Source organism: Mesocricetus auratus, unplaced genomic scaffold, assembly GCF_017639785.1.
Source record: "Mesocricetus auratus isolate SY011 unplaced genomic scaffold, BCM_Maur_2.0 Super-Scaffold_100021, whole genome shotgun sequence".
Classification (NCBI taxonomy): domain Eukaryota; kingdom Metazoa; phylum Chordata; class Mammalia; order Rodentia; family Cricetidae; genus Mesocricetus; species Mesocricetus auratus.
Genome location: NW_024429202.1, coordinates 7,674,197 through 7,699,705, shown reverse-complemented (window position 1 = coordinate 7,699,705; position 25,509 = coordinate 7,674,197). Strand labels below are relative to the sequence as shown.

Genomic DNA, 25,509 nt, shown 5'->3' with positions numbered 1-25,509 from the left:
GGCCACACCTTTAATGCCAGCACTTGGGAGGCAGAGCAGGCAGATCTTTGTTTTAGGGAAGCCGGGCTTACCTATCAAGCAGGGCCTGTCCTAGAAGCACCATAAAGCCGCCTGTGGACTCGTTATATCGAAATACTGTCTGATTTTTTTTTATTTTTTATTTTTATTTTTATTTTGGTTTTTCCAGACAGGGTTTCTCTGTATTGTTTTGGAGGCTGTCCTGGAACTCACTTTGTAGACCAGGCTGGCCTCCAACTCACAGAGATCCCCCTGCCTCTGCCTCCCAGGTGCTGGGATTAAAGGCATGTGCCACCAATGCCCGGCCCTGAAAATTTTTTAAAAAGCCACTACATGTGCATATGGGCCACAGCCTGCATGGAGGAGCAACGCCCACTACCGTAGGCCTCTGCATTCCCCAGGCTGGCCTAACTACTGCTAGCCAAATCAACTTCTGGGGTCCCCAGACAAACTCACAATCAACAGGTTCCTCCGAGGCCTTGTTTCAGGGAAGTTAGGCTTGATTTGTAGTGACTGATCTTTGTATTTCTGGATTCCTTTGGGGAAGACTCATGCCCTGGGCCTCCAAGCCAAGCCCATAGAGAAATGTATCTAAATCACTCAGATAATTACTTTGTTTTGATTGCCTGAGCACTGTTTATCAAGGCGTTTTAAATGAGCATTTGAGACCAGCTGACCCGGGATAGGTCTTTCATCTCAAAACAACTCATGGACCCCTTCACCGCATCCCTGTTCTTGTCAGATCCCCTCCACCATTTCCTGGCCTGCCTTGGCAATATAGCCCAATCCTTTTGTAAAGAAATACTATCAGAAAAACAACCAGTCTGGCTGCTGGGATACACGTCAGGTGATTTCAGCACAGAGCAGAGCTCAAACTCCTTGTCTTCACCGGTTCTGGATTTACCTATGAACCTATGGCTGACGAGTTCCACCTCGCAAACCAGAATGGAAAAGGGGGGGTGGCATCTCAAAGCTTTGTCATGTGCCCATTTGGAGCGGGAGCAAATCCTGGCTGTTTGAGAGAAAACCACACCAGTGTCACAGCACAGAAGAATGCAGCGTCTGCAGGCCAGTGAGCAGGCTTGAACTCGTGCCTCAAGGGAGGCACTGATCTCCCCAAACCTCATCTATAATGGAGCAGTTGTGAGACCAAAACAGAAATAAGACACCTTGCAAGTTAATGTGAGACCAAAACAGGAAAAATAGACCTTGCAGGTTAAGGCTTCTGCTTGCAGGCAAGACAATTAAGAATTAATTCTTGTTTATCCTTGCAAGTTAAGGTTGGTGTTTCTATTTATAATAAAGGATAAGTTCCTGTTTGTCCTGTGTTAAAATTTGCAAGTTAAGGTCTACAGAGCGAGTGCCAGGACAGCCTCCAAAGCCACAGAGAAACCCTGTCTCGGAAAAAAAAAATTTGCAAGTTAAAATTTCTATTTGTAATTAGGAATAAGTTCCTGTTTCTTAGATCTGATGTAAACTGCAAACCATGTTTTTCTTTTTTTTTTTTCTTTTTTTTTTTTTTTTGGTTTTTCGAGACAGGGTTTCTCTGTATTGTTTTGGAGACTGTCCTGGAACTCGCTTAGTAGACCAGGCTGGCCTTGAACTCACAGAGATCCGCCTGCCTCTGCCTCCGGAGTGCTGGGATTAAAGGCATGTGCCACCACCGCCCGGCCGCAAACCATGTTTTTTGATCTACACTAAATTTGCAACTTCATTCACAGGATTCACCCTTGTTCCTTCCTTTTCATTGTACCTTTCTTTTTTGTTTTTCTGTGTAGCTTTAGAGCCTGCCCTGGAACTTGCTCTGTGTATCAGGCTGGCCTGGAACTCACAGAGAGCGCCTGCCTCTGCCTCCCGAGTGCTGGGATCAAAGGCCGGCACTGTACCTACCAGACCAGCTTCTGGCTTCATTGTATCTTTCTAACAATGCCAATTCTTGCCCCTGTAAACATTTTATCTCTCCTATAAAAGGGGCTTCAAGAGGCCAGCAGGGGCTGCTCTCTAAAACCCTGATTTAGGGAGGGGCAGCTGGGCTGGCCAGTCCCCATACCCATGATACAGCTTGCTTTAATCAGATGGACTTGGTTTTTCTCCTTACAATTCTCAGGTTTAACATACACATGTAAATTAGCATTAAATAATGTGTATAAGTGTCTTTTTTCTTTTCTGGTTTTTTTGAGACAGGCTTTATATAGCTCTGGCTGTCTTGGAACTTACTTTGTGAACCAGGCTGCCCTTGAACTCACAAGAGATCTGCCTATCTCTGCCTCCCAAGTGCTGGGACGGCAGACTTGCACTACCCCACCCAGCCTTTCCTGTAAGTGCTCAACAAAGTGTATAGGTAACACAGGAGCAGATGCACAAGGGGCCAGCCTGGTATCACGGACAATGGATTGTGGCAATGGCCTCCATTGAGGGCACTGCAGAGTGGCACACTGAAGTATGTAGAATTGAAATGCCACGATGCCTGCCAGGTGAATTCACACAGAAAGGTCATGAAGGTGGCAGGGGTCATGTTGAACAGTCAGGGGAAAGCAGAGGGGAACTTTGGGATGAAGATGATCAAAATGGGGGGGGGTTGCTACAGGTTCCCCAAGACTGGACTTTCAGCTTCCAAAATGTGAAAAGAAACAAAGTAAAATCTTGGCCGGGTAGCCTATCATCCCAGTATTTAGTAGACAGAGGTAGGAAGGTCAAGATCTCAAAGTCATTCTATGCTACAAACCAAGTTGAAGTAACATGAAACTGCCTCAAAAAAACTGTTTTAAGAAACAAAAGGAAAACGTGGCATACTTAGTTTCCAGCACCATCACCCTAGCCACTGGGCACACGTCTCCCTCAGCAGGGTAGGCTTTCTATCCTCTACTTGCCGCCAGGAGTGAGAGAAGGGTCATTTCTGCCGAAAGCAACGGCAACAGTCATCAAGCAATAGAGACGGGCTGAACAAACGCTCCAGAAGGAACAGGAACACAGGGAGAAAACCCCTCAGAATTTCAGGGCAATTTGGGGAGCCTGAGCCCACAGTTCCACGCAGCTCTGGGAAGAGCCTCTTGGTTTTCTGTTCTTAGCCTATTCCTCTGAAGTTTGATTCTCAGATCTGAAGAGGGGAATTGATCCAGTTCACCTGACCCACTGAGACTTCAGAACAGCTGAAAAAGGCTGCAGGGCCTCCCGGCACTCCACTCCTGTGACTTCATGAGCCTGAGTCCTGTACACCTCTGGTCCAGCTGATCAGCAGAAGCTCCAGGAAATGGGTTTGCATAGGGCTGTGGCTGCTGTTCTCTAAGCCACAGCCATCTTTGTGGGGGCTCCTCTGCACTCTCCTGCAGCACATCTGCTTAGAGTCTACCCAGGCCAGGCACAGGTCAGACTATCCCCAAGTCCTTGGGCTCTCAGTCCATGGCCTGCCAAGCCAAGTTCCTTACCAGGATTTTCCCTACAGCAAAAGTGGCCTCTGCTTTGAGCATATAGAATTTAAGGGTCAAAGGTCAGTTAGTATGTGTCAGAAAAGAATGTTGGTTAGAAGTTGGCAGATGAAAACTAGGCCCAGGTCTGGTATCAACTCCCTTCTAGAACCTTGACCAAGTCACTTAAACTTCACAGACTGGGGCTGATGGAAAGGGGAAAAGTCACAGGTAAAAATCCTGGAATCCCGAAGTAGAAAAGCCCAGGCCAAAACCCCTGTGGTTGTAGAGATGCGCACCAGTCAGCAAATTCTAAAGAGGATGAAGATCACAAGCATGGGGTAACCTGGGCTAATCTTTAGTGCCTGGGACGTAGCTCAGTTGACAGAGTGCGTGCCTACCATGAATGAAACCCTGTATTCTGCTGGGCATTGGTGCACGCCTTTAATCCCAGCACTCAGGAGGCAGAGACAGAGGCTGTGAGTTCGAGGCTAGCTTGTTCTACAGAGTGAGTTCCAAGACAGGCTCCAAAGCTACAAAGAAACCCTGTCTCGAAAAACAAAAACCAAAACAAAACAAAAAAGAAACCCTGGATTCCAACCCTAGCACCAAGTAAACCAGGTATGGTAGCATATGCCCAGGATCCCAACATCTGGGAAGGAGAGGAAGGAGAATTAGATGGTCAAGGTTATCCTCTCCTACACACAGCGCATTTAAAGCCAAGACTTTCTCAAAAACAAAAGGCAAAACAACAAAAACCCTTGAGCCTTAAGGTCAAAAAGTCTAAGTCAAAATGTTAGGAAAATTTAATACAACTATTCATTTCATATTTAAATTCACACCCAAGCTATGACCCTGGTGTCAAACAGCTCTGAAGTCACAGAATAAAGCAGAGAAGGTCCCCCTCCATGCTCTCTAGTCTGACCAGAACTACCAGGCCCAGAGGCCTCTGGGAGTCATTCGTTGATTCTGGGACTTTGCCTGGTTGATTATCACAGCCACAGCCACATACCAGTCACCAGGCAGTCTGGGAGAGGAGGCATACCCGGACAGAGACTTCCTCCCTCACCAGGAAGCAGCTTCAGTTCCAAACATGAGATGGGCACCTTGCTACCCCGGGACAATGCAGCCATTGTCCTCATTCAGTCACTCATGGAAACCTTTAAGTGTCACTGGTGCCTGGAACCAAATGTAATCCTCTGAAGCCACGGCTGGGATGGAAGGTCTGCCACAGGACAGCGTCACCGTGAGTTTGTGGCCCCGGCTGGGCACTCGGTAGTTGAGCTTGGGTCGAAACCAATCTTCTCCACAGTCACGGTGCCCCTGCACCATGACAATGGTGCCCATGAGTGGAGGCGCCTGCAGCTCACTAAAGGCATCCGCCATGAAGATGGCCCGGAAGAGACGACGCAAACAAGCCGCTGTGTTCAGACTCTGGTCCACACTGAAGGGAGCCAGCCTGGACAAGTCAAGTTCATAGAACTCCTTGGGGCTGAGGGCATTGCCTCCAAGGAGGATCAACACCCGAGGGACCAGTGTCCGGGTAAAGAAGTCCTCCAGGTGACTGAGGACACTCTCCAGTTCTGCCAGGGTCTGCTGACACTTCCTGCTGCTCACCTCAGTGGTGAGCCTAGGTTTCTTCCTTACAGAGTCCTCTGCCTGTAAAGACAAAGAATGGTAGGCCGGGCGTTGGTGGCGCACGCCTTTAATCCCAGCACTCGGGAGGCAGAGGCAGGCGGATCTCTATGAGTTTGAGGCCAGCCTGGTCTACAAGAGCTGGTTCCAGGACAGCCTCCAAAGCCACAGAGAAACCCTGTGGGGGGTGTGTGGGGGTTAAGACAGCTGATTATCAACTGCTAGTAAGGGAGACACCCCCAGGAAGTAAGCCCAAATTGCAGACACTAGAGAGTATAGGCAGGGCAGAAAGCATGAGGGACGGATGGTGCTGATTTTTGAATCATTTCTTAAGATAGGGTCTCATGGGGATGGAGAGATGGTTTTGCACTTTAGAGCACTGGCTGCTCTTCCAGAGGTTCCAGGTTCAATTCCTAGCACCCATATGGCAGCTCACAAATGTCTTGTAACTCCAGTTCCAGGGGACCTGACACTTTCATACCAATGCACATAAAATAAAAGTTAAATTATTAAAAAAAAAAAAAGACAGGGTCTCACGATATATGCCAGCAGCCTGGAACTGCTTATCAAGAGCAGGCTGGCCTGGACTCAAAGACGCACTCACTGTCCTGTGTGCTGGGATTAGGGCTCCATACCTGGCCCTCCTACGTTTGATGAGTTTTCCAAAGAGATCACCAGGTTCTCTAACACTCATCAGCTCACAAGGCCCAGGATCTATCCTGAAATATTTACCAGGCAGAATAAAAAGTTCCAACATAAAACAGTAAATACGAAAAGTCAAAAGAAAGAAAAGGAATTCTGGGAAAAAAAGACACTGCAAAGCCAGGCGTTGGTGACGCATGCCTTTAATCCCAGCACTCGGGAGGCAAAGGCAGGTGGATCTCTGTGAGTTCGAGGCCAGCCTGGTCTACAAGAGCTAGTCCCAGGACAGGCTCCAAAGCCACAGAGATACCCTGTCTGGAAAAACAAACAAACAAAAATCTCCAAAGAAAGGTCATTAAAACAAAACTAGAGAGAGGTGAAAATGTGGTGAAAACTCACTCAGATGTAAACAGCCAGTTCAGGTGTGCGAGGCCTTGGAGTCCCAAGAGTGAAGGGGGAGAGGAGGGGAAGGGAAGGGAGGAGAAAGGAGAGACCATAAGGAAAGGCCAGGTGAGGTGGTGCACCCCTGTACCCCAACAGTCACCGGGGAAGCTGAGAGGCAGGCGGATCTCTGGCCTGAACTACAAAGTGAAATCCTGTTTCAAAAAAAAAAAAAAACAAACAGACTCATGATGTCCTGTATGAATAGGAAGAGTCTCTGACAGAGAGCGAGAGAGGAGGAGAGACACCACCAAGACCCAAGTGGGGTGAAACAAGGAACGGAAGCCTTTGCAAAGGCCTAGGTTTCCACGGAAGCTGAGGATTTCTTAACTCACTTTACTACTGGTCCACCATCTAAAGGCCACTAAGTCTTCCCACCAATCTTCTTCCAAAGCCTGTGCGTACCTGGGGAGAAGATTTTCGGTAGAAGTCCTTAAGCTGTTCGTAGGGCAGAGGGAGCTGTTGGCGTTGGTACATGATATGCTTTAGAAGTTCACAAGTAAACTGGCAGCAGCCTTCCTGGCTCACAGGCCCAGGGAAAACCACCGGCACCAAGTCTCTCGGGCAGAAGGGCTCCGAAGCATTGGAAGGTTCCTGGGGTGACGTGATGGCCGTCTCGGGGTCTACCTGGGGAGCGTGAGTTTCTTCCGACTTCTCACACCAATCCAAATCTAGGCCATGAATAAAAGGTAAAGGGAGGGGGGAGTCAAGATCGGCGTCAGCCTCCTCGTCCCCAGGGTTCCATCAGCAGACACACCCTGTAACGCGGGACGGTGACAGGAGACTGACGCTGGCCGGGGGCGACTTTCATGACATCGGGACGGAGGGGGCTCTCGGAGACAGAGACTAAGGCCTCGCCATGGAGTGTGGAGTGGGGGCCAGCACACCCAAAAGGGCACGATAGGAGAAGCAACTCCACACAAAGCGAGGAAGTGGCCCACAGAGCCAGCTCGGGCCGGGACACCGGGGACCCAGGAGACAGGGAGGAACGGCGGAGGAAGCCAAGTCGCTAAGCGCCTCCGGGGAGGTGGCAGCAGGGAAGAAACAGGCCCCCAGGCTCTGGGTCCCATGCCTTACCGGGGGCGGCCGCGGGAGACTGCTCAGACAGAACCTCCGGCCTGGGCGCAGCCATAGCTACTGCTCAGTCGCCCTGCGGTTAAAGTTGACGCCGCGCGGAGCATCATGGGAAGCTTAAGCTCCACTTCCTGCTCCCTGCCAGCCGGAAGGGATTCAGAGCGGCCTCTGGGTGGTGGAGGCTGGAGCTGGCTGAGTTGAACCACACCCTGGGAAGGGAACGTGTGGCCCTTCCCACTTAGGCGACCCTTGCGACCCCGGGGGCTGCCTTCCTAAAGGCACGTCCTTTCACGACAGTTCACTGCGCCCCTCACTGCGCTCCTGCTTCGGGCCCTGTCCTAGGTGCTGGAGACTCAGCCGCTGTCATGTCAATCTCCCGCTCTAATGAGGGATGATGGGTTTGTGTGAGGTCTGGGAAGAACAGGGGCACCCGGGGCCCTACCCCGGGTTGGGGCAGGGAAAGGATGGTCCCCGGAATGTGTGCCCTGTGACCTATAGGTAAAATTAGCCAGGTAAAAGGATGATCCTAATGTTTGAGATCTTGAGAGACCATGTTCTCTGTTAAGGACTAAAAGAAATTCATATTATAAAGAGTTAAAGTTTTGCCTGGTGGTGGTGGCACACGCCTTTAATGCCAGCACTCGGGAGGCAGAGGCAGGTGGATTTCTGTGATGAGCTGGGGGCAGTCTGGTCTACAGAGCAATTTCCAGGACAGGCAAGGCTAACAGGGAAACTGTTTCAAAAACAACAAAAAACAAGAATTAAGGTTTGTGGGGGACAGAGACAGGGGCGGGGGTTGGTTTTCGGAGACAGGGTTTCTCTGTGCTGGAACTCACTATGCAGACCAGGCTTGGAGATCCACCTGATTCTGCCTCCGAATGCTGGGATTAAAGGCATGTGCCACCACTCCTAGCCTAAGAGTTAAGGTTTTAAGGTTGTAAATAAACAGTGGCCAGATCATGACAGGACTTCACCAGTGATGTTGAAGTCTGAATATGATTTTTCCAGTAGGTTGATGGGCAACCTTTTTCAATTAGGGCAATGAGGAACCCTGGGACTAAGCTTGATGACCTGAATTCAAACAGGCCCCACAAAGTGAAGAGAAAGATCAGCCTCCCTCCACACCTCTCCTCAGCAGGCTCACACACAAACTCGTCGGGGAAGTACCTGTTATGGGGCCTGCAAGAAGATGGTGGAGATGGTAAAGGCACTTACACAAGCTGTCCTCTTACCTACACAAATACACACTCACACACACACACACACACACACACACACACATGGAATCACTTTAAGTTGCATTTTGTAAAAATAACCTTTAGCCTTACTACAGTGTAGAGATTGAGTTACAGGGAGGATGAGGCAGGTTTATAAATTAAAGATGGTTGACTACAGTGACCTGGTGCTTGGTGAAAGAAGCTAGAACTAGGGAAGTTTTGTTTGTTTGAAACAAAGTCTACTCTATAGCTATTGCTGGTCTGGAACTCACAGAGATTTGTCTTCCTCTGCCTCCCAAGTGCTGAGAATAAAGGGGTGTGCCACCACATCCATATATCCTAATATTTGACATTGAGTAGATAGCAGTGGTGGCACACATCTTTAATCCCAGCACTTGGCAGGCAGAGACAGGCAGATCTCTGAGTTGGAGGCCAGTCTGGTCTACATAGTGAGTTCTAGGACAACCAGGACTACTCAGAAACCCAATCTCTAAAACCCAAAGGAAACAAAATAGTGTGGTGTTGAGCTGGAGTTGTAGCTCAGTGGTAGAATGTTTGTCTGGCATGCATGAGAATCTTGATCCAAGCACTGCATGGGAAATTGATACTAGAATAAAAGAAATTAAAATTTAGGAACTCAGAACACATTGGTGTACATGTGGAAGCTTTTTCAAGTAAATAACATAAGACAAACCCAGGTCTGGTGGTGAAGGCCTAAAATCCCAGCTAGTTGGATGGCTGAGGCAGGTTCAAGGCCAGCCTGGATAACCTAGCAAGACTCTGTCTCAAAATAAAAAGTAAAAAATGGGGCTTGGGATATAGGTGTACAGAAGAATGCTTGAGAAACAGGAATGGGAGAGGTCCACTAAAAATAAAATTAGTTTTCTACCACACACAACAAAAAAGGTATGTTTTTTTTTTTTTTTTTTTTTCGAGACAGGGTTTCTCTGTGGCTTTGGAGGCTGTCCTGGAACTCGCTCTGTAGACCAGGCTGGCCTTGAACTCACAGAGATCCGCCTGCCTCTGCCTCCCGAGTGCTGGGATTAAAGGCGTGCGCCACCAATGCCCAGCCAAAAAAGGTATGTTCAAGTGGATTAAAGTAAGTAAAATACATCTGAAAAATCAGCACGGTGGTGGTGGCAGAACATGACTTTACTCCTCAGGAGGCAGATACTGGCAGATCTCTAGTCTACAGAGTTCCAGGACATTCAGGACTACACAGAGAGATCCGGTCTCAGAACACACACACACACACACACACACACACACACACACACACACACACACACACACACACACAAAAGCCTGCAAATCACTGCAGGAGTTAGCAGAACTGCACAATGGAAGAGTCTGTGCATAACTAGTACTGAAGTTCCAGGTTCAATTGTTAATATAAATAAAAAACAGCCGGGCGGTGGTGGTGCAAGCCTTTAATCCCAGCACTCGGGAGGCAGAGGCAGGCGGATCTCTCTGAGTTCAAGACCAGCCTGGTCTACAAGAGCTAGTTCCAGGACAAAATCAGAGCCAGTAAGATGGCTTAGTAGGTAAAGGCACTTGCTGCCAAGTCTGGTGACCTGATTTCAAGTCCCAGAAACCATTTAATAGGGCAGGAGAGATTCCTGCAGGTTGCCCTCTGATCTCCAAATGTGTAGCATAGTGTACACACATGCTCATGGAATAAATGTAAATGTTTAATATATATAATTTTTAACTATGTGTATGTCTGTAATTGGGACTGTGGACATAAGTGTTGTGTTCTTGGAGGGCAAAACAGGGTGCCAGGTCCCTAGGAGCTGGAGTTAAAGGTAGTGCTAAGTCACCTAACACTGGTGCTGGGAACTGAACTCTGGGCCTCTGGGAAAGCAACAAGAGCTCTTAACCACTGAGCCATCTCTCCAGGCCCAAGTGTAAAAACTTTAAAGATCTCCTCAAAGCTATATTGGGTAATAATTTATAAGAGGTTGACTTAAGATGCCAGGAAACCAAGAAAGCAGAGAAAAAGGATTGCTGTAAGTCAAGAGCATACAAAGGTGCCATTTACAAAATGCATATGCATACAAAGGGACTACATATAAAAGCAAATGACTCATTACCAGCCAGGAAAAAATTTTGCATGTGATGTGTATATAACCACAACATGTATATATATATATATATATATATATATATACACACATCCAATAGCCAACCACCTCAGAGGCACCTTATAGGCAACCTGTCCAGGAAACCAATCTCTTATATCACCTGCATTCCTCAGGACCCTGATCTCCTCCGGGCAGACATCCTGTTGACCAGCTCCTCTGTCAACCTTCACTTCTGAGTGTGGGTAGGCCAAGTTGTTCAAGAATGGGCTATTCCCCCATCATCTCCTAAAAGAAGGTCTCCACTAAGGGGGATTGGAATGGGTGGGATGAGACTGTGTTAAAGTGGACTGACTGATGGAAGATCAACGAATATTAAAAAAAAAAAGAAGACAACAAATGTTATCTGTTGAGGGCAGCAGGATCTGGCTATTGACAGGGCCCAGGGCTGCTAGTAGTGATAATGTGTGGGTGTGGGTGTAGGGTATCTCTACCTTTCAATTCCCATCCTTTGAGGTCTCTGAGTTCTCTAGTATCAGTCTCTAAAAACAGTTTTCCTGGCAGTCCCGGGCTCCAGCTAAGGCTGTCCTCAACCATACAGGACAGCATGCCAGAGACCTGCTTTCCTTTACCGAAGACCCACGTACTTGGCTAGAGCTGCAAGGGCTTTTCTCAAATTTTGGTTCTTGTGGTCTAGCTGGTGTGGAATTACCTAATGTGGACAGAAACTACATGCTCAATAGAGCCATCTCCTTCCATGTGGACCTATAAAGAAGACACCGACTCAACCAGGTCTGAATTCCTGCAGGGAGTACCAGAGGTAAGACACTATTGCTGCTCCTAGTTTACTGAGGAAAACTTTTAAATGCTGGGGACAAAAGCTGTGTAATTTCTTGACAATGTATGAAGCACCTGGTTGTTTGTGCAGAGAGGGGAGTGGACACGGTGAGTCATGAGATAGCCACGGGGCTGGGATTTGAACCCTGGCGTCCTGACTCTTGGCCATGCGATTCTGTTTCTTCACTCTACACCCTCTGGTGCCTTATACACTGGTTTACGTCGCTTCCAGAATTCTAAAGGGCAGGAGGAGAGGCGACTTGGCTAGAAAGGCAAGTCAACAATTGCCCGGGGCTCTTGGATAAGTTTCTATTCCGGGCCACTTCCCCCGCCTCCGGGCGGTTGACGTGCCTGGAACCACAGCTCCGCCCCAAAAAGGAGCCAGGCCCCTCCTCCAAACCAGTTTTAAACCAAATTCAGTTTTCCTGGATTGGTTCAACATCAAAACAAAAGGGGAGGAGAGACACTTACTGTGGGCACCCTCAAACCTTTAGAGCAGCTCGCTGGTTTATGGGTTCTGGACACGTGTCTGGCCGCCGCGGTGCCCGGGGCTGTTAAAACCAGCCCCCGGACTGTGCCAGCCAAGTAATAAAGCAGTGACTGTGGTGCAAGGCTGGCATAATCATCGTCACAATAACAGCTCTAATTATGCTATAACTACCATCTGCCTCCGCCCTGGCTTTTGCCCTGACTCACTCGACAGCACGCCAGCTGTCGGGGAAGAAACTGAGGCAGAGGCGGAGCTAGCAAGCTGTCAGGTCCAACTGCCCCGAATTTTAACTTGTGTGGGATCTACGCTGAGCGGTCAAACCCAGTTTGATGCATGGGCCCTTTGCCTCCGGTGATTGTCCTCAATATCAGGCCGCGGGGCTTTCCTATAGCCGCTAGAAAAGGAGCCGCTCGCTGCGCAGAGAATGGGATGCGGACTACAACTCCCTTAGGCTTTTGCGCGCAAGGCGCGCTTGCAACACACGCCCCCGAAACAACCTGCGGCCCTCGCGTAGTGATGCTTCCTGGGAATCGTAGTTCGGAGTCACATTCTTTAATACTAACTCTCAGGCCCGCGAACTCGGTATCCCTTGATGCCCTGCGGCTTTTTCTGACGCGACCAGGAGGCCAGGGGGAGGCAGGGGCGTGGCCTGCGCTGGGCCACACCCCGCTCTCCTCCGGCTGGCCCGACGCGGTGGTAGCAGTAGGGGCGGCCGTAGTGGCGGGGGGGAGGGGCCGGGCGGGGGGCTGGTGGCAGCGGCGGATGGACTCGCGGGTATCGGAGCTGTTTGGCGGCTGCTGCCGGCCCGGAGGAGGCCCGGCCATGGGCGGAAACCTCAAAGCTCGGGGGGGCCGGAGGTAGCAGCAGTTGCGGGGGCCCAAAGGGGAAGAAGAAGAACGGAAGGAACAGAGGAGGTAAAGCCAACAACCCTCCGTACCTGCCCCCAGAGGTGAGCACCTGAAAAGTGGCGGGGTTGTAGAAACTACTGCTTCCGGTCCCCGAGACTCCAGGGAGGCGGGGCAGAGAAAATTAATCCCCCTTTCCGGTGTCAAGACCCCAGGGAGGAAGGACTGGGGAAGGGAACCCCCTCCTCCTGTCTCAGGACCCCTTAGAAAGGAGGGGCATCAGGACCAGACGTCCTCTTCGGTGTCAGGACATCGGGAAAACACTGCCTCTTTCACTAACATAACCTTTGAAGTGAGTGGGGACCGGGATCCTATCCCCTCGAGAAGAGCGGAGGATGTCTGATCCTCTTTCTGTGCCTGGAATGGGGAAAAAACACCGTACTGGGATAAGAAGGCGGGCAGAGGAATCACCGCTTTTCTAAACTTGGTCCACAGGGAGAAGGGGAGTAGCCGGGACAAGAGCAATGTGTTCTCTCTCCCTACCCCTCGGTGTTCACACACACAAAACCAGAGGACAGTTAGACATAGCCAGCCTTCTGCCTTTCCCTTGTCCTGTTGGGGCGTGGAGACAGAGAAGAGCCCCCGTATACCGCCTTCACGAGTTCTCAAGACAGAGAAGACTACTTTTCTTCCTCTTAGGAGAATCCAGTGGATCAGTGGTGGCAGAGGCAGGTGGATCTCTCTGAGTTCCATGCCAGCCTGGTCGACAGAGCGAGTTCCAGGACAGTCAGGGCTACACAGGGAAATCTTGTTTCGAAAACAAAACAAAGACAGGAGAAGTCAAGTTGGAAAGGGCTTCAGTTGGTGGTTATCAGACTTTCAGTATATATCAGAGTTATCCAGATTACTGTTCTGTTCATAGAATTTCTGACCCACTAGGTGAGAGATGGGCCCGAGAATTTGGCATTTCTTACAAGCTAATGCTGGTGCCAGAACCACACTTTGTGAACCATTGGCTTAGATTATCTTAATACCATCTTTAAAGTCAACTATCCCAATTACTCATCTTCAGCAGAATAGTATAAAGGTTTCTTTGTTGATGGGTAAAGGTTCCTCCATGGACTTTAAAGATGGCATGATGACAGAAAGGGAAATAGAAAACTAAAATGACCCGAGAGGAGGAATACAGAAACAAGTAAAAAAAATTTTTTCTCTCGAGGCAGGGTTTCTCTTATTGTTTTGGAGCCTGCCCTGGAACTCGCTCTGTAGACCAGGCTGGCCTCCAACTCACAGAGATCCGCCTGCCTCTGCCTCCCGAGTGCTGGGATTAAAGGCGTGTGCCACCAACGCCCGAAGAGTGGCTGCTGTGACTAGAGGCTATGATATGGGTTCAGTTTCTCCTAGGCTGAGGCGTGAACAGGGATAACAACCATAGTAAGTTCAGTTTATGGAGCCTGTCCCTTTAATAAGTTTCTTGTTTCTTTGGTTTGTGTCAGCCCAGCTCCTCCCTTACCTGGGCCTGCTATCTCAGGGAGTTTGTAGTGACCAGTGCTTAGCTCACACTTTGGCTCTGGTCCAGAGTCACTTGTAGCCTCTTACACTGGATGGCATCAGCCAAGAGGGATAGGGAAGAGGGAAGTGGTGTCTACCAGATCTGTGTCAAAGAAATGTGTCAACAGCCTGAACACAGAAAGTAAAACCAAAACCAAAAAACCCAGACTGAACAGCAGTGTTAAGACTGTGGGGGGGGCGTGGAGGAGGAGATCTTGCATTTAGCAAGACCGTGCTGAGGATCCGGGATCCTGTCCTGGGATAAATGGGTGGCTTGCTGTACCCTTACAGGCCATATTGGAGCTTGGCAGATTCGAGCATGGGCAGGTGCCCCTGTGGCTTGCTTCCTGCCTTATATGCCTGAGTTCATTGGGAATTGAGGAAGTAGGGGTTGGGTCTGAACAGGGTTTGCTAACTGCTTCCTGTTTCTTTTCAGGCTGAAGATGGAAACATCGAATATAAAGTGAGTCTTAGGTTGGGGAGGAGGAGAATGAAGTAGTTGCCTTTGTCAGTGTGGTCCGTGTGAGGTGATTTCTTTGATATTCCTGCAACTTCCTACTGCATGGTATCATGCTGAGCTCTCTGAACCCCACTGTGTCAGGGAGAGAATTACTGCACGTGTGTGTGCACGCGTGTGTAGCCATGTGCTTCTGAGTATAGGTATCTTAGAGGCCACAATAGGGCGTCGGATTTCCCTAGAGCTGACATTTCAGGCGTTTGTCAGCCACCTGACCTGAGCACTCTTAACCCCTGAACCATCTCTCATCCCCAGGGCAAGGGTTTTAAGGGGAGAAGATGCTGGTTATTGTAGCAGGACAGGAAGAGACCGCATTTAGGGTTTAGGGAACAACCCTAATTTCTTCCTCTCATACCATATCTGTCCTAAGCTCAAGTTGGTGAATCCATCCCAGTACCGCTTTGAGCACTTGGTGACACAGATGAAGTGGCGGCTCCAGGAAGGACGCGGTGAGGCTGTCTACCAGATTGGGGTAGAGGACAATGGTCTGCTGGTGGGGCTGGCTGAGGAGGAGATGCGGGCTTCCCTCAAGACCCTGCACCGGATGGCAGAGAAGTATGCTTCCTCTCCCGCCCAACTTCAGGGAGAACCCATTCGTACCCAGCCAGGTCCAGAGGGGCTGGGGCTGGGCAGGGCCCCTCCTGTAGCCGTCTCCTGGTAGAGGGTCAGAGGGGCTGGGGCTGGGCAGGGCCCCTCCTGTAGCCGTCTCCTGGTAGAGGGTCAGAGGGGCTGGGGCTGGGCAGGGCCCCTCCTGTATGGGCAGTCTCCTGGTAGAGGGTCAGAGGGGCTGGGGTTGGGCAGGGTCCCCCCTGTAGCAGTCTCCTGGTAGAGGGTCAGAGGGGGTCAAGTGGGCCCTTTCTCATTTCCTCGCTGTGCCTGGCTCCCCGCTGCTGCTTTCAGTTTAAGATGCTTGTTTCAAAGAGGTGTTGGGGGACAGGTGTAAGATAGTACAGTGAGGTGTCAGGAGACTTGTGGTCTACAGCCAGGCTGGAATGGGGGATATGTGTGGATAGGGCAGCTGTGGCTTTTCTGTGACAGGGTTGGGGCAGACATCACTGTTCTCCGGGAGCGAGAAGTGGATTATGATAGTGACACGCCCCGGAAGATCACTGAGGTGCTGGTACGAAAGGTTCCTGACAACCAGCAGGTGAGCGTGTGAATCCCACGTTGTCCCTCCCAGCGAAGGCTCTGTGGTGTTAGGCGTCCACTGGCCTAGGATCCAGAGGGTGCTGTCCAGGGAGCATCAGCATCTTTAACCTTCCTTGTGAGGTGAAGGACTGGAGAACTCACCTCGGCCGGTTTCCTCACAGTTCCTAGATCTCCGTGTGGCAGTCCTGGGGAACGTGGACTCGGGGAAGTCAACCTTGCTTGGAGTCCTGACCCAAGGAGAGCTGGACAACGGGCGGGGCCGGGCCCGGCTCAACCTCTTCCGCCACCTGCATGAGATTCAGTCTGGCCGAACCTCCAGCATCAGCTTTGAGATCCTGGGCTTTAACAGCAAGGGAGAGGTGCATGGGATCAGCGGGACCCAGTGGGGCCAGACTCTGAGGATGGGCTGGTAGAGTGAAGGACAGAGAGGCTGGGGGCAGGGTGCAGAGACCTTTTGGAGAAGTCCGAGGGCGCTGTGAACCGCTCTCTCCCTCTTAAAACCAAGTGAGAATCCACGGAATGATATAGAAAATGGGCTCAAGGTTATGAGACAGGGCTACCTAGGGACTAGACTAGGTCCTGGTGACTCCCGAAGGGTTGGGGAGGCTCACAGGGACACTGAGAGCCCTGGCCCTGGGCTAGGTGGTGAATTACAGCGACTCACGGACTGCAGAAGAGATCTGCGAGAGCAGCTCCAAGATGATCACCTTCATTGACCTGGCGGGCCACCATAAATACCTGCACACCACCATCTTCGGCCTCACTTCCTACTGCCCCGACTGTGCCCTGCTCCTCGTCAGTGCCAACACTGGAATCGGTACGAGACTCTGAGCAGAGGGCAGGGCAAAGGGAGGAGCTGACCCTCTTCTGCCCTGAGCCCCCTCAGAGCTGGGAGCAACACCAACTCTTTCTTTTCCTTCCTCCCGCCTCCCTCTCTCGCCACCTGCCTCCTTTCTGTGAGGCAGCCGGCACCACACGAGAACATCTGGGGCTGGCCTTGGCCCTGAAAGTGCCCTTCTTCATCGTGGTCAGTAAAGTGGACCTGTGTGCTAAGACCACAGTGGAGAGGACAGTACGCCAGCTGGAGCGGGTCCTCAAGCAGCCTGGCTGCCACAAGGTCCCCATGCTGGTCACCTCTGAGGATGATGCTGTCACTGCTGCCCAGCAGTTTGCCCAGTCACCCAAGTGAGCCTGCCTCTCACCCTAAAGTCTTGAAGGACAGGGAAGGCTGCCACAGGGTCCAGGAGCATGGTGTCCCACCTCCAGGGCCAGATTCATTGTAGTTCAGGTCTTTGGCTTTTTCAGCTTGGGATTGTGGGAGGGAGCTAACCTGGAGCTTTGTTGACGCCTGGGACCTTGAAGACATTAACTGTCCACATTCCCTGGCTTGTTCACAGTCAGAAAGGGACTCCGCTCACCTTTTTATGGGTGGGCCTCTGGCTACTGATTCTTGTTAAGACTATTCTCATCGATGCGTTTGTCCCCACAGTGTCACCCCTATATTCACGTTGTCCAGTGTGTCTGGAGAGAGTCTAGACCTTCTCAAAGTCTTCCTGAATATCCTGCCGCCACTCACCAACAGCAAAGAGCAGGAAGAGCTCATGCAGCAGTTGACAGAGTTCCAGGTAGTTGCTCCAACAAACAGAAGTGGGGGGCCCAGTTCTGACAGAGCCTGAACGTTACAAAGGTTGAGCTACAAGCCCTGGCAGGAGGACATTGACAGGGTTTTCTTTGGCTCTAGGTGGACGAAATCTACACAGTCCCAGAGGTGGGGACGGTGGTTGGAGGAACACTATCCAGGTGACTGCCTTATTGCTGCTCAGCCCTCACCTGTGTACCCTGTACTTGAAGCCCTCGTGCCTGAAGGAGGCCCTGGGTAGAGCTCACGCACGGGGCATACTTGCTTGCAGACTAGCTTTCACTCACAGGAAGCTTAGCACCCTTGGCTTAGGGACAAATGGCATTGCTGCTTTAGGGACCTCTCCAGGCCCCAAGAGCCTATGGTCATGGGCTCTGGGAAGAAACGGTGCATTCATTCACTTACATCTCAAAGCAGGCAATGGAGGAAGAGCCTCTTAATGAGGCAGAGCTGAACCTAAGGGTGTTCCTGCTGGGCCTTCACAATCCGAATGCTAAACCAGACAAGGCAGTCCTCTCCTTCCAAGCTGCAAGTTAGGGTTCTTCTGCCCCAATTCAAGGGCAAGGGGATTCTGAGTGACTCTAGGAGAGAAGTCAGAGGGACCTACGCTGACGGTGCTACCTGCTGTCCTGGCTGCAGTGGGATCTGCCGTGAGGGGGACCGGCTGGTGGTAGGCCCGACAGATGACGGCTGCTTCCTGGAGCTGAGCGTGCACAGCATCCAGCGCAACCGCTCTGCCTGCCGCGTGCTGCGAGCCGGCCAGGCTGCCACACTAGCCCTCGGAGACTTTGACCGCGCACTGCTTCGCAAGGTGAGGTGGACAAGCGGGTTGGAGAGGGAATGCAAGTGTCTGGAAGACTGGCTGCTGAATGAGAAGTATCTGGAGAAACCCAGGGAAGCATGGTCTCTCACTCGGGAGTGTAGACCTGGTTGTATAGACTATTGGAAGGGCTTAGGATCTTAAAACACAGATCCCTAAATATAAATGACCATGGTACCATGGTCTTCTGAGGCCTTTCTTTGGAGGTTTATAGAAGAAAAGGGAGATTGCGGAGTTCTAAAGTGTCTAATGCCAGGTCTGCCCTTCTTGGGTCTGGGGCTATGCCTCTCCAGGGCATGGTGATGGTGAGCCCCGAGATGAATCCCACCATCTGCTCAGTGTTTGAGGCAGAAATAGTCCTACTGTTCCATGCCACCACGTTCCGGCGGGGATTCCAGGTGACAGTACATGTGGGCAACGTGCGTCAAACGGCAGTGGTGGAAAAGATCCATGCAAAGGTGAGGGTCCAGCCATGCTTCCTCTCTGCAGGGAAGTCTGCACGCCGCCTCCGTACAGGGGGAGCCCTAACATCATACTTGGCTGAGAGTGGCCTGATCCCATCAAGGGAGCAAAGCCCATGGGGGGGGGGTAGCAGCCCACCTGGGGGCTCACGGGTGGAGCCAAGGCTGACAGAGAAGGGGATGAGAGGCACTGGCCAGGGCTGTGACCACTTTTCTCCTGAAGGACAAGCTGCGGACAGGGGAGAAGGCAGTGGTACGTTTCCATTTCCTGAAACACCCAGAGTACCTGAAGGTGGGCGCCAAACTGCTGTTCCGAGAGGGTGTTACCAAGGGCATCGGCCATGTCACAGACGTGCAAGCCATCACAGCGGGAGAAGCCCAGGCCAGCATGGGCTTCTGAGTCCTCAAAACAGCTCTACTGCTGTCCCTACAATACATAAGGTGACTTCCGGCCATGCTGCCCACCGTTGGCGGCTCTGTGTGTTCCTAGGCTAGGCAGAGTGGCTGCTGCCACCTGCTTCCTGCCACCTTTCTGGAGAGGCGTCAAGCTTGGTGTGACCAGGGAGGGGCAGTCCTGAGGGAGAAGACAATTGAGGGCTGTTCTCAGCAGCCGTGTGCCCCCTGGTTGGCTCATTAACCCTGGCTGCATGGTCTTGTCTACCGGAGGGAGCAGTGCATAGCCATCTTGGGCCACTATCAGGACCGGGCATGACTCACCAGTGTGATCTCTGCACTTCAGGAATTATCATAACTGGGTGGCCCTGGAAAGCACTTCTTTTTTTAATACCTCCTCTCAAGGCCACATAAGTTGCCCTTCTCTACCTGACCGTGGATAAAAGACAGTGCTCCTGGTCATCCGGTGGACCCAGGGACTGAAGAAATGACACAGAGACCGTGAAAGACTGTGTCCCTACCCTGTGTCGAGTCCTGATGCATTTTCTTGGCTTTATTTCATTGTCCTTCACTCAAAAGAAGGCGGTTTCCCCGATCCTCCTGTTATGGCCCCACTTGGTGCTATTTGTGGTGCTGGCCCAGGCGTGGGGCTGCCAAGCTAAGACTTGGCACACCAAAGGCCAGCTGCATGTCAATCAGTTTCTTTTCCACTGCAAGTCATTGTTGATTTTCATGCTAGATCCGATAGGATATTTCCTTTCCCAACCTGGTAGCTGCAGGACCTGACCCACAGCTGTGTGTCCTGACACCCTCATCCCCATTCTTGCTCCCACATAAAATTTTTCTTGTTTTAGCAATTTGTAGTGATCACCCCTTCCCTCTGTTGCCGGGAACCAGGAGGAAAGGGAAAGACGTCATTCTAGGCATGGACTCTCTCCTTTTCCTTTGTTAGCATCCTGGGTTCCCATGAACTCAGGGATTTGTTGAAGATTCTCTGCACATGTGTGTATATATATATGTATATATATTTAAATACACATCTATATTGTACAGAATAAAAATGTTTTATTGGACTCTGTGCTTCTGCTTAAGACATAGGTTCATCCTCCAAAGTTAGGTTCTCTGGGTTACAGACAAGTGACACCCTACCATTGTTGAACTCTGAATTGGAAAAGAAGTCGTCCCTTATCTCAGTGGCCATTCTTCTCCTCTCCCCCATGGGATCAGCATTTTGTGTGTTCTGACTTTTGTTTCATTCTTCAAGTGAGCAGAGTAAAGTGGAAAGGCCTTTTCAGCTCACACAGCTAGCTCCATTGTCCTTCAGTAGTCTACCTGTCAGGGTTACAGAGGGAGGGGCCCAGTCCTTAGGCCCAGCTCTGTAGGGATGAAGACTTACAGGAATGGCAATGCTGTCCTCACACTTCACTTAGAGCCTAGATTCCTGGAGCACTGAAGGCCACGTAAGCTAAACCTCAGGCCTTCCTATTTCTGTGTTCACACCATCAGAGATTTTAGAATCCATGCTGACCAGATAACCACCATTGTGCTCTATTCCCAGTCTTTCTGACTACACCATATTTAGTAGGATCTAAGGCTAAAGTCTACCGCTGAAGTAGGAACTCGGTTTTGAATACTAATCCTGGCAAAGCAGATGATATATGTGGTCCAAAGCCTTATGCAGCACTCTGCCTCCAGAGTTTTCTTTTTTGAGATAAATCTCTATACCAGGCTGACCTCAAACTATGTAACTGAGGATGACCCTGAACTTTTGATCCTTTTTCTTCTCAAATGGCTGGGGTTAAACAGGCATGGTAAAAAAAAAATACCATTGGTAGCTGGGCATGGTGGCACACACCTTTAATCCCAGCACTCAGGAGGCAGAAGCAGACAGATCTCTGAGTGTGAGGACAGCCAGGGCTACACAGAGAAATCCCATCTGCAAAAACAAAAACTAAAAAGTAACATACTACTAAGAAGCCTGTGGGTAAAACTTGTCCCTGTGTTAGAAGCTGTGAGCATCTTGCAGCACAATGGTACTTTCCCAGCACTGAGAGAAGAAAGTGTGCCTGTCTGCTCTCCTACAGACCATGTGCAGTAGGGCAGGGCTGCCCAGGAAAACAAGGGATACTGCTGGCTTTACCTTTTAGTGGTCTACTAGCCACCCTCCACCTGACCTCCAACATATCTCTAGAAATTAGACGACACCTAAGTGTCTGCTACAGTGTTGCTCTCTGAGACAAGGTCTCATTGAATTACCCAAGCCGGCCCATGCCTCCGCCTTCAGAACTGTAGGATTAAACTCCAGACTGACTTCTCTTCCCTTACCCTCTAAAGCGTTGGGATTACAAGCATGTACAAAACACCTGGCCACACATTACTTTTCTCTACCACTCCTTGCCAGCCATCCCAACTTTCACAACCAAAAGAAGTGAGTTGCGTAGGCATGTTGGTGTACACCTATGATCCCAGACACGGAACTGAAGCCCGAGAGTCACAGTTGTGAGGACAGGCTAGCTTAGCCTACCCACCTCAGTGTCAAAATCACCAGGAGGCCACTTTGTTACATTAACATTTAGGGAATAAAAGTATGCAAGGCAGTTCCTCAAAGAATACATTTTTATTTATTGTCCTAGTTTGGGTAACCAGATGTAAGTTTTTTTTTTTTTAACTACACACAGTGAACCAATACGAAGAACATAGGATGTGCAAGGCACTGCAAGAACTCAGCCTTTCAGAAGCTACTATACTAACCCAGCTAGGGAAAAGCCACAGCAGCTTCAAAGGAAAAGGTCATTTCCTGTCTGTGAACTTCGAAGTAAAATACAAAGGTCCAATTTATAAATAAGATGAAATTGATTTGTATTTATATACTGGAAGAGAGATGTGTATGCTTCTCCCTACTCATTTAACCACGACCTGGATTCATATATAACTCAAGGCCACCTGGGTGACTAAGAAGACTATGTCTCATTAAAGCTTTTTTTTTTTTTTTTTTTTTGGTTTTTATGAGACAGGGTTTCTCTGTATTGTTTTGGAGGCTATCGGTCCAGCCTGGCCTCGAACTCACAGAGATCCGCCTGCTTCTGCCTTCCGAGTGCTGGGATTAAAGGCGTGTGCCACCACCGCCCGGCACTCATTAAAGAATTATTTCTTAAATCCATTATTTAGCCTTTTGGATTTGCCCATGTTTGTATGCTGTTTTTTTTTTTTCCTCCAGTACTGGGAATTGAACACAGGGATAGCACGTGCTATCTTAGTCCAGTGTTCTACCAACTACATCCCTGACCCCATTTTTCCCCCCCTTTCTGTTCCAATTTTGTTAGGACTTTGGTTTTTCTTTTTTTGGGGGGGAGGCTGTATCGAGTTACATTCCTAAAATATCACATATGGTCTTCAATTTTATAGAGAAGAAAGTGAGATATGGAGTTTGCTAAGGTTCCTTTCACCTTTGTGTCTCCCTGAAGAGTAAAAACATTTTGATCAGCAACAGGATTAGAATCCCATTGAAGAGAGAAATTTAACCTAATTTTGTGTTAAAAATTTCATAGATTCCCTTGAGAAATCAACATGATTCCATCTCTCAAGTTACAAATAAAATAGTAAAGCTCTCCTGCAAGCCTAGGGCAGCATTAATGTGTCAATGGCTTAAAAAATGATTCCAGCGTCTGCATGCCGTGGAGCCTAAGACGTTTGTTACTGGAAGCCAAAGGACTCTTGGGGTTTCTTTTGCCTCGAGGAGACATGGCAGGAACAGCTTGGGGCTTTGGAGTACAAGGCTGCAAAAAAGACTTGTGCAATTCCAATGCAAAATGGAAGTCTGTGTGCTCTGGCATGTCCCACACTGGGACCAGGGAGTCACACTTCTCACAGAGCACTTGGTCCTCAGTTGCCCTTTGGGCCACCTCCTCAGAGTTGTAAACTGAAGACTCAAGCATGTTTGGACTGTTCCCAGCCACGCCCATTTCTGTAGAAACTTCTTCTGAGGCTACTGGCTTCAACACTCTTTCATAAAGCGGGCCACCAACTGCACACTCAGTTGAAAAATAGCTTGATATCACTTCAGAGTCCTTCTGTGGAAGGCAAGGAGCTGAAGAATTACTAGGCTGTGTCTGCTGTGACAGCAGCCTCTTCTGCTTAAAGAAGGGCTCAATCCCTGTAGTCCGGCTGGTTCGGAATGGTAGCGAGGGCTTGAGGGGTGACTTGTCTGTGGACGTTTTGAGAGGTACAAGGGAAGTCTCTTTCAGCCTCTGCTTTTCAGCAGCCTTTTGAAAAAAAGACTCCAAAGAGGTGGCTGCCTTCTTAGAGGTGGGCAAAACTGGACCAGTTCCCTGGGTTTTAGTTTCAGAGCTAGCAGCTGGCACCTTTGGCTGACAACTTGAGTCATTGCTCAAGAAGACAGTGATGTCTGTACAAGATGAAGGGGCAGAGGCAGAGAATTTGGTAGCACAAAGGAAAAGCATTGTGAGGGGCGGGGACCTGTGTACAAAGTAATGGAACAAGGAAGTTACCAAGTCATTGTTTAAGAGCCCAGATCTAATTAATAAATGGCAAGTTCTAGTTCTATCAGGAAAGAAAATTATTTTTTTTCCTTTTTTTTGAGACAAGGTTTCTCTATGTAACCACTCTGGCTGTCATGGAACTTGATCTGTGGACCAGACTGGCCTTGAACTCATAGATCTGCCTGGCTCTGCCTCTTAAGTGCTGGGATTAAAGGTGTGCACAACCACTCCCAGCTTGGGGCTACACAAATTCTGTTCACGGCAACAACATGAGAAGTGTAAGCAAATCAGAGCCCAGAGTCATCCCCAGCTGTGTAAAAAAGCTCACCAGCCGGTTGGCTAGTGAGTAAAGGCATTTGCTACCAAGCTCGATGGCCTGAGATTGGATTGTGGGACTAATGCAGAGATTTCACAGGCAGTGCCATGAATTATGCCACACATATACACAAAAAAGTGGGAAAATTTCCAATCCTAATTCATAACTCTAGAATTTTTCAAGATGAAATTCCCTGCCAAGCTTTTGGTTTCCAATCTCAGTCTCAGTCTGATCTACAGAGTGAGTTCTAGGAAAGCTACAGCGGTTATACAGAGAGACCCTGTCTTGAAAAAACCAAAACCAAAACCAAAAAAGGGGAAATAGTTAAAGAAATTTGCTGTAAAGTACCTCATGTTTTCATAAAACTCTTTATTATGAAGAATCTGAAGAGCACTTGCCTAGCATGGTCAAGGACCTAGGCTTAATTCTCAGTATCCAAACTATTGTCAGGCAGGGGTGGCCCAAGCTTTTAATTCCAGCACTTGGGAGGCAGAGGGCAGTATACCTCAAGTCCCAGAAAAGTTAGGACTATACAGAGAAAAGTTCTTCATTATGTCTAGTTGCCTAAATATATTTTCATATGAACTGAGTTACAAGAACATAAAACCTGCTTTTATATACAGATTAGCTCTTCAGTCAGCTAAAGAGCAAATGCCACTCCCCCACCCCCATCCCCCGGGTTTCTCTGTGTAACAGGCCTGGCTGTCCTAGAACTCACTCAACTCACTCTGTACACCAGGCTGGCCTTGAACTCAGAGATCTGCCTGCCTCTGCCTCCTGAGTGCTGGGATTAAAGGTGTGCGCCACTATTGCCTAGCTCGAACTTGCTCATTTTTATCACCTTCCATAGACCTTGATCACTCCTAAGAGGTGTTGCTAGTCTGAGTCACAAAGAAACTTCTCCACCGATTCTACAGCTTAAAAAAAAAAAAGAAACTGAAAAGAACAGGAGCCTCACCACTCGGTTTGGATTCCGGAAGTATTACAATTCCTGATGGCAGCAAATGCATCCTGGCTCATCTTATGAGCATCATATCGAGTGAGGACACAGCAACGGCGTAGGCTGCTAAGACGTTTGTCTCCTTGTACACGAATACTGACGGCCAACTGAGTGGCCACCCTGTCATTCTGTGGACGGGAAAGGATTGAGACCAGAAATAGTTACTCAGAACGTCTGTAGGGTAACAGAATGACTGGGAAATTCAATTGAAAAGCCAACGAAAGGGTGGAGCATAGAGAGTTGCACTTTATCCTAGCACTGGGGAGGCAGAGGCAGATGGATCTGAGAGTTGAAAGTCACCCTGATCTACGTAGCAAGTTCCAGGTAAGTCAGTACTATGCGGTAAGATGCAAGAGAAAACTAAAGTTCAGAACCTCATGATCTTATGTTTTTAACGTGTTGTGTGTGCTGTGTAGGAGTGTATGTGCACATGCATGTACTCATGTGGCTGCCAGAGAACACGGTCTTCCTCCAGTGCTC

General features: G+C 49.6%; 3 protein-coding genes across 6 annotated transcripts in view; 1 reads left to right on the top strand and 2 right to left on the bottom strand.

Annotated features, from left to right (window-relative positions):
- Window positions 1-4,204: 4,204 nt before the first annotated feature.
- LOC101840647 (MAD2L1 binding protein) lies at window positions 4,205-7,339 on the bottom strand. The gene is made up of 3 exons (XM_005072331.4): window positions 7,218-7,339; window positions 6,546-6,811; window positions 4,205-5,081 (listed from the first exon to the last, which is right to left on the bottom strand). Exons 1-3 carry the CDS (start codon window positions 7,270-7,272, stop codon window positions 4,569-4,571), a joined length of 834 nt encoding a protein of 277 aa, XP_005072388.1. The 5' UTR covers window positions 7,273-7,339; the 3' UTR covers window positions 4,205-4,568.
- Window positions 7,340-12,586: 5,247 nt separating this feature from the next.
- Window positions 12,587-20,287, top strand: Gtpbp2 (GTP binding protein 2). Its single transcript, XM_005072332.4, is given in 13 exon segments — window positions 12,587-12,685; window positions 12,687-12,788; window positions 14,672-14,698; window positions 15,123-15,307; window positions 15,791-15,899; window positions 16,063-16,260; window positions 16,544-16,718; window positions 16,867-17,086; window positions 17,391-17,526; window positions 17,643-17,701; window positions 18,180-18,351; window positions 18,654-18,818; window positions 19,045-20,287. Coding segments are annotated over 13 exon segments (1,809 nt in total). The 5' UTR covers window positions 12,587-12,601; the 3' UTR covers window positions 19,222-20,287.
- Window positions 20,263-25,509, bottom strand: part of Polh (DNA polymerase eta) — a 38,972-nt gene continuing 33,725 nt past the window's right edge. For 3 of the 4 annotated variants that reach the window (XM_005072335.4, XM_013115139.3, XM_040729671.1), the window contains 2 exons: window positions 24,988-25,157; window positions 21,813-23,690 (listed from right to left, as the gene is read on the bottom strand). In XM_005072335.4, coding sequence (XP_005072392.1) covers window positions 22,844-23,690; window positions 24,988-25,157 — 1,017 coding nt within the window. In that variant the 3' untranslated portion in view covers window positions 21,813-22,843. Of the gene's footprint in view, window positions 20,547-21,812; window positions 23,691-24,987; window positions 25,158-25,509 lie in introns of those variants that run through there. The other variant, XM_040729672.1, reaches the window with a different exon arrangement.